The following is a 15,996-nucleotide window of genomic DNA, read 5'->3' on the forward strand; positions in this document are numbered from 1 at the left end:
ACTCTTGTTAGTTTTAACATTGCCGTAGCCTTCACTGGAGAAAAGAAAAGGTGTATGCAAATCACATCATCAAATTGTGAAAGTGGAGGGATAGTATCCCATCTTTTGGGCGTTTTTGGTTTTCAGAAAGAAAATTCGAATCACAATAGGTCTGTTGCGTTTCCATTTACTGGTTTGAGAATCTGAATCTGTCACTCGCCGCCGTTTGACCTTACGAATAACAGGGCGCGTAGTTTTAGATTTTCACCGAGGGGGAGAGCCAAACTAATTGCATTTCCGGAATTGGATGTGTAGAAATAAATGGTACGGACTACGGAGTAGCATAAACTTCTTTAGGTGCGGGTCTGGTGTCTCGTGTTTCCTTGAATCAGCCTTAAAGGCAAACTACATCCATTAACCTAGTACTCTATTGACTTAATTCTGGTTATGGACGAGTTAGATATAAACCTGATATGATGAGAAGTGAAACAATAATGTGTTGTCTAGTGAGACCCAAAGGGGAATTTTTTTTTTTTTTGTTTTCATTTTTCGGGTGGGGGCCTCCGGGGGGCCAAAGGCCCTTCACAAAGAAACTAGCCGAAGGGGGACTTTCTCCCATACACATCATTTCGTAGCGTACTCTACTATTTTGGGGACCTCTGAACACTTCGAAGTTTCTTCAAAGAATGCAAACTGGAATATTCCTATATGAATTGTATCAGAGCTTTTGAGTGTCGGAGACTTCGGGTTGTAAACATATCATGTATTCAAGCTTTGGTTTATGAAGCACACTCTCGTTGCAAGTATTATTATGCATCACCACAGGGTGTTTAGTTACTTATTTAGCAAGTGTTGTCTGGTCTAATATAACGGCCACCGTAGAAGATTCGCAGGATGCATTGGATGTCTTCATCTGTGTGTTGCTAAGATGTACCATTCAAATGTAGGACGATCAAAGTTACCGTGCAGGAATTAGAAGCACGCTAGTTATCCAATTATTTTCTCTGTTTTACACTTCAGGTCATCATGAAAAGCACAAGCTATCCATACATGGGGAAAGAATTCCTGTCCCGTAATTTATACTTATTTTTTGCTAAGTAATAGGTGCGCTGCAAAGTTGTATACCTGATTTATCCATTTTTATTCTCTTTTGAAGCAAGACTAGAAACACACTGCCTTGAGCATTTGGTTGGCAACAGCCGAATATGACTGAACGAATAAGGCCATCAACCATTTCGACACCTCTTGTTAAAATAATTTCAAGAAAACAGAAAATCAACTGGGACCCGGTTTATGTTCCCACATCACTGTTCTCTTTACATCAAAACATTAATTCCCACCCTCTGTTCCTAAATCTCGGTTCTAGTTCTGTTTTTTTTTTACTGGAAAGTAAAAAGTTCCAGCTCATCAGATCCGACATCTTGTCAATACATCTCCTCTCAGCTAAACTACTTGTTATGCCCCTCATTGAAGAGTGATCACTTTTAAGGGATTTGTAAAACACATTAATCTACAAAGAATATTCCTGAAAAGTTCACAGCTTTCACTTGTAAAGATGGAGTTTGTAGAATTTATTTTGTACATCACTAAGAGGACTCTTGCATCTCAGCCGAATTACTTGTTCCCATCAAGGCTTCAAGTTCCATGGGCTGGTCTTGTTCAGTCTGCATAGTTTGAGGAACGCATTTACCATATGAGCTCATCGAATTCTCCGGGGCAATTGACTGGTCTTCGATAGTCTGCTCCCGTTTGCCCTCTGATTTCTTCTTCTCTTTAAGTACGTACTGTCTTGGCATTACTTCAAGTAAAAAGTTCCCTCCATTCCATACAGTTGCAGAGAGTTTAAGGATTTGGAAAAAGACAGACAATTTGTAGGACAAAAATATGGGTACTGTAAGTGCCATTGTTGCCACTGTAAATATTCCTTGGAGGACAATATACATAAGCAACCGGTTCTGATCTCCAAGAATACCACTTAAACGCCACCATATGTTGTTAGCTTTCTGTGCTTTTTTGGAGAGCTCTCTGCAAAATAGTGAATGAACAGAACAAAACCAATAAGGCTAAAGATAAAGTCATAGGAAGAAGGATTAAATCAAGAGTAACTGGACATTTCCACTTGTGCAAGAATGTGTGTGTGTGTGTGTGTGTGAGAGAGAGAGAGAGAGAGTAATGATGAAGAATCAGATAAAAAGCACTAACCTGTAAGAGGTCATAACTTCAGGGTCCTGTAAAAGTCTCTGCCTACGGAGGACATCTACAATGAGAAAATAAAGAGCCTGCCAGAGACAGTAAGCAACTAATGGAACAAGAAATAGCCACGTCCAGAGGTTATACTTGCTTTCTACATAAGGCCATGAAGGTCTGCGAGGAGTCCCCTCAGGGTGCATGGCTTCAAAAAACACAGGATCCCACCATCGAATTGTGAAGAAAACCAACCCTGAATTCAGAATTATCAAGTAAGCTACAATTTGCACCGGACAACTGAATAACAAATTTACTTGAAACTACACAAGAAAGAACCATGCCATCACTTCAGAGGAAAAAATTTGCACTCCAGCGAGCGCAACTTAAACAAGAAGATGTATGTAGGCACAGAATAAGAGGGTGTTTTGTGCATATGCCTTTGTCTCTAGGTAGCCTTCAGTAATACAGGTGCTCTAGGAGGAAAGCAAATGATTCTTCTACAGTTATTAGCAATTGTGAGGCATAGCCACACATGCAGACTTGCAAGTTAAGAACGGATGGACGTCCTTTCATTCAAAGGATGTTTATAGTTTACATGACAAGATTTTTTATTATTCTCACACGAGCTTTAACTAACTATTTGCATCAATAGCTCCAAAAGGAGTGCTTAATAAGACCACCATAAACATACAACCAAAGACATCACCATGTAGAAAAATTTCATCAGGCCACATGAAAATGTGACAAAGTATCTTGATGATGCCAAAAATTCTAGTCTCTAAAGTTGCTAAAAGATCTAAAATGTATTAAACAATATAAAGCAATACTCTTAAGTCAAACATATTTGAATTGCCAAAACTTTCTACAATTTTCAATTATTGCAGCTTAGATGTCATACAAGAACAGACAGGATGCGTGATACCCCATAAAACTATTCCAATGCATTCAAATGCACAAAATTCTTATGTTCTTTGTTATTTAAGAATATTGCTTCAGTCATTGTGAGATTTGTACAATTGAAAGAAAGTTTATATACCACCAAAAACTCATAGCAAGAATAACTATGCTGAAAGGAAAATACACAAGTCGCGGCTTGTAGAGCTGAAATACTGTAAGGTTAATTCTATCTCATATTAGATCCATCTCAACAAAATTTCCAAGCATACATCTGTGGACTGCTATCGTTTCCCATTCAGCAGAGACTACAAGGGGCAATACAAGTAATTAAATAAGAAAAATAACATCTGCATATCCACTGGAAAAGATTGATACCATATTTTCTCAAACATAAACAGTTACATAATCAGGATAAAAGCACATATGCAGCGAATGAAGAAGTCAACAGGCAAGCAGATGATAGAAGCAATCAGATGTGATAAAAATGAAGGCCCATAGCTAATAACTACAAGTGCTTAATTCATTCTCATCATCATTAAACTAGACCTAGCTTTCAAGTCGAAATACCTGTTATAAAGGGGGGCTAGACTAGAAAAGAGAGAAGGATGTCCAACTTACCAGGCAAAAGATGTATGAAGACGCTTACAATTTTGTCGAAAGAATTAAAGACTAAGCTGCATCTCCACACAATCAGTGCCCAAGCTAGTGGACCCTGCAGTTATGTGAGAAGTCAAGACATAAAGAAGCAAATCTTAATGCCATTTAGATAAAAACAAGGCATCTCCAGATTGATTGCTTACCTCTGCAAAAGAGAAGCAAATCATGAAAAACTTCTCGTTTCTAGGAAAACAAAGAAGCATGACCAAGAATAGTGTGTTGGCGTAGTAGCAGAAGTCCTGAATGGCAAAAGAAGTACATAGTGACACAAGAGAAAGTACATTTGTAGGAGATGAAGTCTACACTGAAACAGAAAAATTCACAGATAACATGTCCCATCAGAATTCCAACTAAACCTAAAGTGATTTTGTCTAATTAAGACTCTAGAACCTCTTCGACAAGGATCTAAATAACTGAGATACGCAAAACAAAAAATATTTGTGTAGTTAAATGAGCCAAAACAAGAAGTTGCAAAACAGGAAGAGCTTACCAAGAGATAATAATGCCATTTCTTGTATCGATAATAAATCCACCGTAGAGGAACAAATATGACATAGAGCAAACAATATGCATAAGGGACATCTTGAGGCCCTGCGCCACAATAGAAAAGAACCGCAAAAGCAAATTAACAAACGACAATCCACTAGGCCTAACTAATTATTCGAGGGATAAAGATAACTGAATTGTCAAATCTTAAGAGTGTAATACTCACTGGCACCCAACAGAAAGCAGAATGTTCCAAACCCAAGAACACTCAACAAATAAGTCACCTGTCAACCCAGAAAGCTGCCAATCAGTTCAACCTAAAATCGACATCCCATGTCACCAAACCATAAGCAAAGATGCTAGTAAAAGTAAATAAACAAATTAGGAAACAAATATGAGCTACAAAGCTGTTCTTTTAATAGCCACTGAGACCATCTGACAAACATATGGTGGGTTTTGGTCGGTCGGTTACTTGATTACCTTGTTGATGAATCTTTCGTGTTCTTCAGCCCGTTTGGCAATCTTATCTGCATGTTTAGACAAGATCTGTTTGGTTTGAACTGCTTGCTTCGACAACATCTCTTTCGTTTTAGCCACTTTCTGCGCAACAAACAATTCCCAGATGACAAAGAACTAGCCAAATCGCATCACAAACTGCAAAACTAAATCAGATACGTGGGAAAAAATTAATACCTCTGATCGATCTCTGAGCCTTTTTCGAATCAACCCTCCATTTGATTCGCCATTGGAGTCCTCCGGAGAAGAAGATTCTCCGTTGCTATACATTTTCTTGCTCAAAGACTCTCCTGTGTTTTCCCGCAAGTATGAAAAGAAGAAAAGGTGGTGGTGGTAGTGGTGGTTTTCTGTGCTCCTCTCCTTCGCCTGTAATTTTTGTGGGTTTGTGCGACGTATATATAAAACTATAAAAATGCCTAGCAATCAATTAGAGTTTTTTTTTTTTTTTTTTTGGTGTGTGGGGGAGGCAATCAATATGAATTTGATGAAGGAAGAAGTTGTTTATGACTTAAGTTTCCTGTTAATACATTACTCCATTGACGATGCTATATTTATACTCCCAACTGTAATCCGCGGACACCTGCTAAATTTTGAGGCCGAATTTCATTTTATGCTATTTTAACATTCGAGCGAACTAAAAAAAGAAAAAGAAATAAATGCGTGATTAAATAGCCTCTAGTCTTCTAAGGTTATACTTGTATTGTATCCTCACTTTCTAGGTGAAAACTTTCTTCTTTTTTTTTTTAATAATCAATTTCTTATAAGGAACGTACTATTATTCAGAAAATGACATGATTGCATATAATCGAACTTGTAAATATTTAAACTTTGCCTTTTTTTTATTGGTGGTATATGTCAGGATTCAACTTCTTCTTTTTTTTTTTTGTAGCATTTTTGTTTGAAAGTATATGGTAAGGTTCGATCCTTATTAAAACTTGCCGGATTTAATTATGTATACACTGTTACAGTTAGATACATGACACATATATAAAATTTGAATTTCAAATTTAAATATATATTAGTTGTCATGCATAGAGTAGCGATAAAATACACATTGTCTGTATACATAAGAATTTTAATACTTTAATTATATGGCAAAATTCAACCTTAATTGATATCAATTAGATTTTACAGTGTTATTATTGTAATGTGTCTCAATTAAAAATTTAATACGTACCATGGATTCGACATTGACCAATATTCTGCGAACCAATTCTATATTAGTTAATCTCTGATAACAGAAGATTGTTTTAGGTCCGAATTATCTCTCTTATTTTTATTTTTATTATATCTCGTTTACACTCCCTCTTCCCCGTGCCACCCAACCCAGCCCTCCCCATCTCTCTTGTTTTTAATATATAGAAATAACTATTGATGTCATTCATGGGATCTGCACTCATTTGCATTTGTGCATTGTGAATATTATTTTAAGATTTGTCTTCAATCTGCTACCATTACGCATGTTGTCTGCAGGTTTAGCTTTGTGCATGAGTTAGACAGACAGATTTATTTGCTATCCGTACACGTTTCTTTCTGGTTGTGGAAAGTTTGGTTTTAAATTTTATGACTGTTATTATTATTAGTTTTTATAATTTTCTCTGAGCAAACACTTTGAACATTTTGGTAACATCAGCACATAGAGTCAATAATGTATTATTACTCACTTTTTGTAGTCTTATAGCCAATAAGTACAATGAAGTGAAGTTGTCATTAGATTAGGGATACCAAGGAACATACTCGAAGCTTCTGTTTCCAAGATTCCTCAACTTTTTTCTCTTTTTTATTTGTTTTAATTCATTGTTGTTCTTATTGATATTTATTTCGATTTCTAAATAGCTAATAGTTAAAGTGCAAACAAATACTTCACACTTTTAGACGAAAAAGAATATTCGATACTTTTGGATTCAAATGTTATTGAAAGACGTCACGCTAATATTTCATTTATGCAGAAGCTTTTGATTGCTTGTCTTTGAAGTTTTTTTTTTTTTTTTGTCTGTGAAAAATATATATTATAATGATTTGATATATGTCAGGTAAAAATGTGACTAAAAAATGTATTCACAGAAAGAAAACGTAAAATTGTTTTTAAAAGAAAATGGCTTTCCGAATGCAGAAATTTTTTAAAAAAAAATACTGAGAGAGAGAAAGTCCCGGGGGGCTTTCTAAGGTCAAGCCTCCAAAAATTCATCTTTAGCCTTGTCCAAGGAGCAAAAGATAGAAGTGAGCGCAGGAAGATTTCTTGGAAGAAAAAGAACCCCAAGTACGCACGGGATGGGAATAAAAATGAAGCCCAGGTACACCTGCGTACGAGTACGAAGCATCAAAGAACGTACCCTAGGCTGGGAATAACCCAACAATGTAACGGTTATCGCATAATTAATATTGGCAACTAGTCTATCGATTGAGCTTTTGGGCTTTTGTTTGGCAATATATGGAAATGGATCACCTGCTCCTAGTACACTTCCCGAGAAAGATGCCACATCCAACTCTCTACACGTGGCTCCCTTGCAAACTCAAGATTCTAGTCCAATCTTCCTCATTTAAGATAGGCCAAATTTTCTTTTTTGTGTATGCATCAAATTATAGATCAATTGTCATTTTTAAAGAGTAGTTAATTTGTTATTTTAGTAACATTCTCATATTTAATGTACATGGCTATTAGAAATTTTTGAATATGTTAGTTACCTTCTAATGGCTCCAAATTGAAAAGTTTGAATGTTTTGCGATTTTATTCTTGCTCTTCATTCTAGTCAAACATGTAACATTAACTACATTAATTCTTGTGTTGAAAAACTAAATCGCTCTAAACTCCAAGAACAATATAGTAACATGTGTCTCTTATTTTCAATGGATGATCTTATATATTAATATGTGTCTCTTATAGTAATACGTGTCTCTTAATAATGGGTATTTGAGCACTTTCAATGAATGATCTAATATTGATAAAAGGTATTCGAGGAAAGTATGAACAAAAAATAAGAGAGCTTTAAGGCTCTACTTGGGTGTATGCCTAAATTTTGTATAATGTAAGTCAAAGAATTTGATCTCTTGACGTTTATCCAATTAGAGCCTTAAAACTCTGTTGATAGCCAACTACTCTAAGCATAGTTGGTTGTAGAGAAATGGCATTCGTTTGGTCCCAAGGCTTTTGTTTTTTTGGATGAAAACTAGTACTAACTATTTCTATTAGTACATACTTATTGGTGTTTCAAAATGTGGTGAATTTCACTTTGCATCCATCAATAATTATTTCTAGTTTGGTTCTTAAATTTTAAAGTGTCATACTTTAGTTTTGTAAGTATAAAATTTGTCTCATTCTAGTTCATACAGTATAAAATCTATTCTATTTGATCTCCAAAATATAAAATTTGCCCCCACTTTAATGTATAAAATATAAAATTTATAAACTAAAATAGTGAAAGATTTTATATTGCGGGGATTAAAGTATGATAGATCTTATGCTTTAGAAACTAAATTGGGACAATTTATATATTTTAAGAATTAAAGAGTCCTATTTTAAAATCCAAAGATCAAAGTAGGAATGGGAGTAAAATTGAATAGTATGAAGTGAAATTAGCCATTTCAAAATACCCTACCATCTGTTTTCCAACAAAAGAGCAAGCATACATGTGTGAAAGAGTATGACAACAAGAAAAGAAAAGAAAAGAAAGAGTCATATGTACTTACGCGTGATGGTATATATATGTGCATGTGTGGAAAATAAAGAATATGTGTAAATGTCTAGATAGGACATGAGATTCGTAAGTGCTATTTTCATATTTATGTCAAATGTCTTATTTATTTAATTTGTGAAGTGCATGCTGTTTATTTAAGTTTTTTCTACCCTCGTGTGCAAGTGAAATTGACACCAAATTTGACACTGAGTAGTAACACAGAAGATCCCAAATTGTCCGTCTTGCATCCATGAATGGGTACTAATAGAATCTTTTAGTAAGTAGTTACTAGCCTCTCATAACATCAACATCCTGCAGCTGCACCCTTTCATCTGCAGATGGACGAGGTTCACTTATTAATTAGTTTTTTTTAAAAAAATTTGACAAACACTTAGTATTAATTAGTCATTAAGCTTGCAGAAGATCCGTGTGATCCCTCGCCCCGTCTTTCAAGGACGAGACTTTTCTGCCATCTGGGCATCCCACTTATTAGACAGTGCATGTCTGCATGGAGATGTAAATAAAGGTACTAGGTGTTGGACCCGCAGGTGTCGCGGGGTGCCCATATTATCTTGTTGTTGAGTGTTAACTGATGATTTTTTTGTAAAGAAGATGTTTGTGTAAGAGATGGATTATAAACAGGAAAGTCGAAACCATGCATTTTTTATATATACATGATCATTGGGAATTGCAGCTTAATACAAAAGTTAGTTGTTATTTGTACAGAACAAAATTCTAGAAAGCTGCTGTGATTCGTAAACAAAAAGTACAATTTTTTGTTTTACATCCAACTGGAATGTAAATTATCTAGTTTAGTTTTTGATGCTTTGTGCTTTCAGAGAAATCTGCCTCAAGATTGCGCTTGATGGAGGATGATGTCTCTAGCAGCTTTGGAGTTGGCAAGATTATCTTGCACGATCACGACGGCTTTTTTCTAAACGATATTCATCTTCTGAGGAAATTTACGTTTCCGACCCATATGCAATTGTAGCTAAAATTAAGAAAATTCTGTTATCCATGACATTCAACAATAACAATCACAAATCATCTAAAGTTTCTTGAAGCAGACAAAACAAGCGTGAATGAAAGAGATGATTTCCATTTAATAAGCAAAACGATAACAAACATAGAAGATAAAACACAACGAAGTAGAACAGACTAAGCACTAAGCAGATGAGGAACAAATAAGTAAAGGAGAGATTGCTTTACCTGAACAATAAGCTTCGAATAGGATGGTTGAGCTGAGCTGCATGGAATAAACCGATAAGATCACAGAAAAGATAAATATAACATGGAAGTAGCTAACATAAGAAAAGTCAGAGTCCATGCAAACTAAAAGCTTGCAACAAAGAGATGGAAATGATGGGGAAAAGAAAATGATAAAAGCATAACTTGAAGCATACGAAACAAAAATAAGCAAACACAGTGAAAGAGCAAAAAGTTCACCGAACGAACAATGTAATAAACAGCTATATTAGGCGCAAAAGTGGAGAAATACAGTAAAGGAAAATAGGCAGCACCTGATTGAAGTGAGCCAGAAGGAGGAAACTGGAAACAAAAATCACCAAAAGCTGGCACAAGATGGAGGCTTAATAGAAAGACGCCGGACAAAAGAGAAAGTCTAAGCAAAGAAACTGACGGTGGAAAAGCTAATGTAAATATAGCACATAGAGTGCTTAACTATATAAAGAGCCTGTGCTTTGGTAAAAGCAAGCACATGCATGCATTAAATCTACGTAATGATTGCAAGTCCACTATGATAAAAGAACCAAACGAAGCAAGCATATCTATAATCACCGAACGAACCAAATATAGCTGTAATGCGTAAGCTGTAAGCACGTAAGATGAAATTTGACCCAATGCAATCTGCAACGTGTAATCTGTAAGCATGCAACACGTAAGGCAAAATTTGACAGAGTCAAAGGAGAATTGCGCCACGTAATATGAAAGTAACAGAAAAGAACCACGTAAGATTTGATGAGTAGCTTTAATTTAATAATCGAGCGAGTTTAATTTAATGGATTTAATAAGGTAGACAACTAATTATCATTTTGTATTAAGCACATATATGTTATGACATTCAATCTTATAGCTAACAATAGCTAACAAATTTTATCAATCTTATCTAAATCTCATCTCAAAACACCGTAGCTTTAATTTAATAATTGCGTAGTTCAAATTTAATAATCGAGAGAGGTTGAGCACATTTATGCTATGCTACTCAATCTAAAAACACAATAGCTTTAATTTAATAATTGAGTAATTTTAATTTAATAATCAAGAGAGGTTGATGTAATGGAACAAAGTGACGCAATAGCTTTAATCCAACAAGTGGGCAGCTTTAATTTAATAATGAAGAGGGCTTGATTTAATCGAACAAAGCAGGGAGCAAGGGTGATTTAATAGAACAAAGCCGGACAATTGATTTATAACTTGTAACTGGAGCTTCACACCTTCACGGGCACAGATTGAGAGCAGAGGACGTTGACGGCTACATATTGGACCACAGGACAAAGAAGCACAAATCGAACAGCCAAATCATGATTTTTAATATAATTTTTGTAATGTAGTATGGATTTGTCATATTTTGTATTATTTTGAATGATTATGATTTTGATATGTTTTTCTATTGGTAGAGTAAGTAATTGTTTTGCAATTTTTTGGTATTTTTTTTGTTTACGGTATATTTATGTTTTGTCTGATTATGATTTGATTATTGGTTCTAATTAATTTTATGATAGCAAAAGTTGCGAGAAACTTGTAAAGAGTAATTTGGCAGGCAAAGTTGGTGATTTGTTTGCCTATCATAATTTTTTTTTTTTTTAATATATCGACGGATATAGTAGCTATGGATGGATACAGTCGCATTTTTTTTGTTTATGAAATCCAAACACAATGAACCAACATAATACGGCAGACCATAAAAGATTTCACAAAAACCGTGAGAGGTCCAAGAAATCTGGGCAGGCATGTGCAGCAGGCAACGGGCCAACCAGTACTTGCAATAAAAAGACGGAAAAGGCCAAAATCTGCCGAGAAACAACAACGAAACCAGTGTAAAAGGGTCAAATTGGAATCAGGCGACCAAAATTTAGAACCTGTGGGCGACAAGCATGAAACAGAGATGACCCCACAATGCCTTCCATCACACCTACAAAGACAAATGAAGACAAAATCAACGCTCAAATTACAAAATAACCAGCGAAATCACTGTAGCAAAGCCTTCCGCGCCTTATGTAGTTAGAGATTTAATGGAGAAGTCTGCATGCCTGCATGGCGGTGTAGATAAACGGTATTTAATTTAACGGATTCAATTCATAGAGCTGCCTACACTACTGCCCAAAATTCAACAAATCCAATGAAATCCAAAATTCACAATTTCCTAACATTGGATGTTGAAAATGGTTTGACGCAGTGAGCCATTTATTTATTGCTGTCTCTTTGTGTGGATTGTGGTGGATAAAAAGATGCCAAGGATAAGGGGATAGAGTAAAAAATTGCCACCTTCCCCCTCGCTTCTAGTGGACAAAGATGATGGGGTGCGTAATTGCTAAATTAAACTTTTGCGAATGTATCATATCACAAAAAATGTTACAGTTACATAATTTAAATCATTTGCGAGAGTACATGTAACGCTCTGAAAAATAATTTATGCATCGATAGTTTATGAAGTTATAAAAGAGTGGATTGATGTAATTTAACTACCCACCTGCTTACATCCGTGCAAATGATATTTAAGAAACCTAAGATAATTTTTATACACTATTTGCACATTCCTAGTGCCACTTCTTTTTTTTTTTCTTTTCTTTTTATAAAATAAAATCGGGCCAAAATAGCCTTAAGGGTTCTTGAAAAAAAAAAAGAAAGAAATAGAATAAAGAGATCAAGATAGAATTTTCCCATGTTCGATGTAAGCTAGACAAGTGGATAGGAGGCCCAAAAAGACGACGAACAGGCGTCAGTCAGAAAACAAAGCACGTGACCCAGATAGTGAGCCCAGGCTTTCCGATGCCTTTGAAGTTCGAAGTTGGTCGGGAGCCCAAATTTTTAGTTTCAAAAACGTCCCTCCATTCGTCAACACACGCTCCACCCTCCTTTTTGTTTGTTTAGACTTTACAGGGCAGACGCTCCAATCTCTCCGTCTCATTCACCAAATTCCAATTCTACTTTCATCCAATTTTTTAATCCAAAAGTGGTCCTCGGGGGACTATAGAATTAGGAATGACTTTACAAAAAAAAAAAAAAAGAGCAAAAGAAAGAAGCACAGGATAAAAAGCCCTTTCACCCCACAGTTAATTAGATATTGGGCTGAGAAAAACATATGAACAAAATCAAAATAAACTATTTAAACTCATGACCAAACTGCAACACTGACACGTATGTGGCAAAAACAAATCTTCATGAGATTTGCTCTTATATCATGAATGAACTTACAATTTTGGAATGACTAAAATGTAACGCACAAATTTATTATGCACTAGTGTGAATACCCGTGCTACGCACGGTGCTTACATTATAAAAAAAAAATTACAATCTATGGAAGAATTTAAAATATTTTACTATAAAATAATATTATAAAATATTATTTTTTAATTAATGAATGGTAATATGTGTATTTAATAGTAAGATTTGAGAAAATCTATCCTTAATTTGGTAATGTTTATGATAGTAGTTGATAATATTTTATGTTTGAGACATTATTTAGTGGGTGAACTCGATGTGAAATGTGAAGCATGATTTCGACCATATGAGTTTTGAGTCACTATATTTTTTATGATATGTAATTAAACATTTAGAATAGTAAAATATATTTTTTATTATGTTAATTATTGCCTCAAACAAATTGTCAATTTTGGTAGTAAAAATGACAATATATTTATGTTAACCTTTGATATTAGATAAGATTGTAGTGATCCTATTCATTAGGATTGACCACTGCAATAATAGCTTTTAGTACTATTTGTTAACATGTAAAATATTAACAAAGCCATTGGGGAGCTTGCGGTGGCATTTATTAAAGTGTTTATAAACAATTGGTACTATTTCCACATTCTTATAAACAATGAAAACAACAATAATATTATAATATTCGGAATGTTATTAATACTTAGAAGTACAATAATAATCCCAATAATATTCCCAAATTTTAAAGAATACATAAGACCTAAATTTCTAACTTGATTCTTACAAACAATGAAAACAACAATAATAATATAATATTGGAAATATTATTAATAATTGAAATAACAATGGAAACACCAATATTTTAAGAATAAGTACCGTAACTTCTAACTTGATTCTTATAAACAATGGAAACAGCAATAATATTATAATATTGGGAATATTATTAATAATTGCAATTATAATGAAAATGGCAATATATAAAGAATAGATAATACCGGCTTGATTCTTATAAACAATGAAAACAATAATAATATTATAATATTAGAAATATTATTAATAATTGTAAGTATAATGAAAATACCAATATTTAAAGAATAAATAGTGGCGAAACTTCTAACTTGATTCTTATAAACAATGGAAACCATCTAATTCTGGATTGTGCCCATGCATAGCAGAATCAAGATGTGACATGAATTTTAATTTTTTTTAGAACCTCATTCCTAGGATCCATCGACTACAACACACACACAAGCTGTTGAGACAATTTTGCGACTAAATATATAACTAAGGTTCGAGTATGTTGGGGGATTCATTTTATTTGATGCTTAAGAAATATAGGATTTTTTCCAGAGTTCAAAATTTTTTTAAAATATATATATATATGTATATGTAAGATTTTATCCGGAGAGAGTTTGGACACGGCATGATTTTATCCCGATTTGAACAGCCCAAGGACATGTAATGCAGTAAGACACAAAATCTGCAAAAAAAAAAAAAACCCAAAACACAAAAAACGAACCTACCCGCTAGTAGTAATCTCTTAATGTCAACCTTCTGAACATCTTATTTCAAAGTAACGAAGAAACTCCACAGATCACAACTCATAATTAATAGTAGTATTATTTTTCGTGATCAAAATTGATGGTACTACAATATGTTACCATATTAAGAGTTTGGGGTAAAGACTACATAAGTCACATCATGAGCACAACTCATGATATGATCAGGTTTTCAATATTAAAAGAATATCAATATTAAATGAATAAATAGTATCGAAACTTTTAATTTGATTGGCGCGGCGTTTGAGTTGATGTAGTCGAGATTTTATCCATCGTAGTTAATGTGAGATTTCTCTTTCCTCGGCGCAAAGTTGTTGGAACTGTTCCAATTCTTGTGCGGGACCGTGGTGGCGTCCTTTTCGTTTCATTAGCAGATGTTTCCTCCGTTGCAATCTTGCGAGTTTGAAATTCAGGTGTTGATGACATGCCTGTAAACGGCCATGTTCTATTGTGAAGCTAATTAGAGAGGTTCGAGAAGGAAGTTGATTGAAAGGGTTTTTAATTGAAATGGAAATGTGGGTGTGGAGTGAAATTGTAAGAGTAATTTCCAAAAGTAGTAATTCCCAAAAGTAGTACCAAGTATATTCCGTGGCAGTTGGGAAGAAATCAGGTGCAATCCTCAATTCCGTTGGATCAGGGGCCAAGTACCAACTATATTGTAAGTGGGAAGAGTTTTAATGTAAGTGGAAGTTATTTTTTTGTTTGAGGGAACGTGGGAGTGTTAGAGTTTTAATGTAAGTGGAAGTTACATTTTTGTTTGAGAGAACGTGGGAGTTTTAGTTGGAATTAACTTCTTATTTGAGGGAAACGTGGGGATGTAATGGGCCCATGATATTTTTTACGAAATAAGATAAATGTAAAATGCTAGGAAAATAGAGTTGAGAGTGGGAAGGGTTGTAGAGGCTTGTTCCTGAAAATCCCTTCTCAAATTTATATAGATATAGATGAGGAACCTAATTAAAATTTTATTGGTATAAAAGTCAACCAATTCATAATGTTGTTGTAATAAAAACTCAAATTTGTACTTCAGAAATTCTCTCTTGAAAAAATTAATTAAGTTTAATAGACCTAAGATTATGAATCACCGCGTGTTGATACTAAGTCTAGAAAAATAGGGGAAAAATGAACAAGCAAAATAAAAAATGAAAACCAGGAGAAAAGGAGAAAAAAAAAAGGGACAAATAGGAAAAAAGTAACACGGGAGAACATTTTTTTTTTTGAAATATTAACATTGCTACGTTTTTTTTAAAAGCTTGTTAATATTTGAAATATAACAATTTTTTTTGAAACATGGGAGAACATATTTTTGAAGTAACAAGGGAGAACATTTTTTGAACATTCCAAACAAGACCCTTTTGAACACATTTCGTAATCACTTTTTTACTTTATATATATTAAATCGCTACAATAATTTTTTATAAAAAAAATCTAGAAAAATACAATTCAAACAAGGCCTTAGTTCTCCCATTTATAACATAGGAGAACTAATATGAGGTGAAAAAAGAAATACAAACAAAGTACAGGGAACAATCATAAATATTTTTAAGTACAAGGTCACCTGCTTGCGGCAAAACAACTTACAATTTCGTTTACATTTTTTTGGGGTTTAAACTTTGAATTGAAATACGGTCACGCTC

General features: G+C 34.2%; 1 protein-coding gene and 1 long non-coding RNA gene across 2 annotated transcripts; both read right to left on the bottom strand.

Moving 5' to 3' along the window:
• Nucleotides 1-1,501: 1,501 nt before the first annotated feature.
• Nucleotides 1,502-5,247, bottom strand: LOC113694187 (glycerophosphocholine acyltransferase 1-like). The gene is made up of 8 exons (XM_027213050.2): nucleotides 4,900-5,247; nucleotides 4,687-4,806; nucleotides 4,433-4,490; nucleotides 4,211-4,311; nucleotides 3,864-3,959; nucleotides 3,682-3,775; nucleotides 2,182-2,419; nucleotides 1,502-2,004 (listed from the first exon to the last, which is right to left on the bottom strand). The coding sequence occupies exons 1-8, from the start codon at nucleotides 4,990-4,992 to the stop codon at nucleotides 1,566-1,568; spliced, it is 1,239 nt and encodes a 412-aa protein (XP_027068851.1). The 5' UTR covers nucleotides 4,993-5,247; the 3' UTR covers nucleotides 1,502-1,565.
• Nucleotides 5,248-9,285: 4,038 nt separating this feature from the next.
• Nucleotides 9,286-10,130, bottom strand: LOC113691618 (uncharacterized). The gene is made up of 3 exons (XR_003448742.2): nucleotides 9,917-10,130; nucleotides 9,606-9,642; nucleotides 9,286-9,387 (listed from the first exon to the last, which is right to left on the bottom strand). It is a non-coding gene; the product is annotated as an uncharacterized lncRNA (long non-coding RNA).
• Nucleotides 10,131-15,996: the final 5,866 nt, after the last annotated feature.

This window comes from Coffea arabica, chromosome 6c (assembly GCF_036785885.1).
Source record: "Coffea arabica cultivar ET-39 chromosome 6c, Coffea Arabica ET-39 HiFi, whole genome shotgun sequence".
Lineage (NCBI taxonomy): Eukaryota > Viridiplantae > Streptophyta > Magnoliopsida > Gentianales > Rubiaceae > Coffea > Coffea arabica.

Bases quoted from the DNA above. Each gene is read 5' to 3' on its own strand.
- LOC113694187 (XM_027213050.2), bottom strand. From the start codon at position 4,992: ATGTATAGCAACGGAGAATCTTCTTCTCCGGAGGACTCCAATGGCGAA. The intron at 3,960-4,210 runs GTAAGCTCTTCC...TTTGCCATTCAG, and splicing joins AATGGCATTATTATCTCTTG to GACTTCTGCTACTACGCCAA. The intron at 2,420-3,681 runs GTAAGTTGGACA...TTCTGAATTCAG, and splicing joins CTTCATACATCTTTTGCCTG to GGTTGGTTTTCTTCACAATT.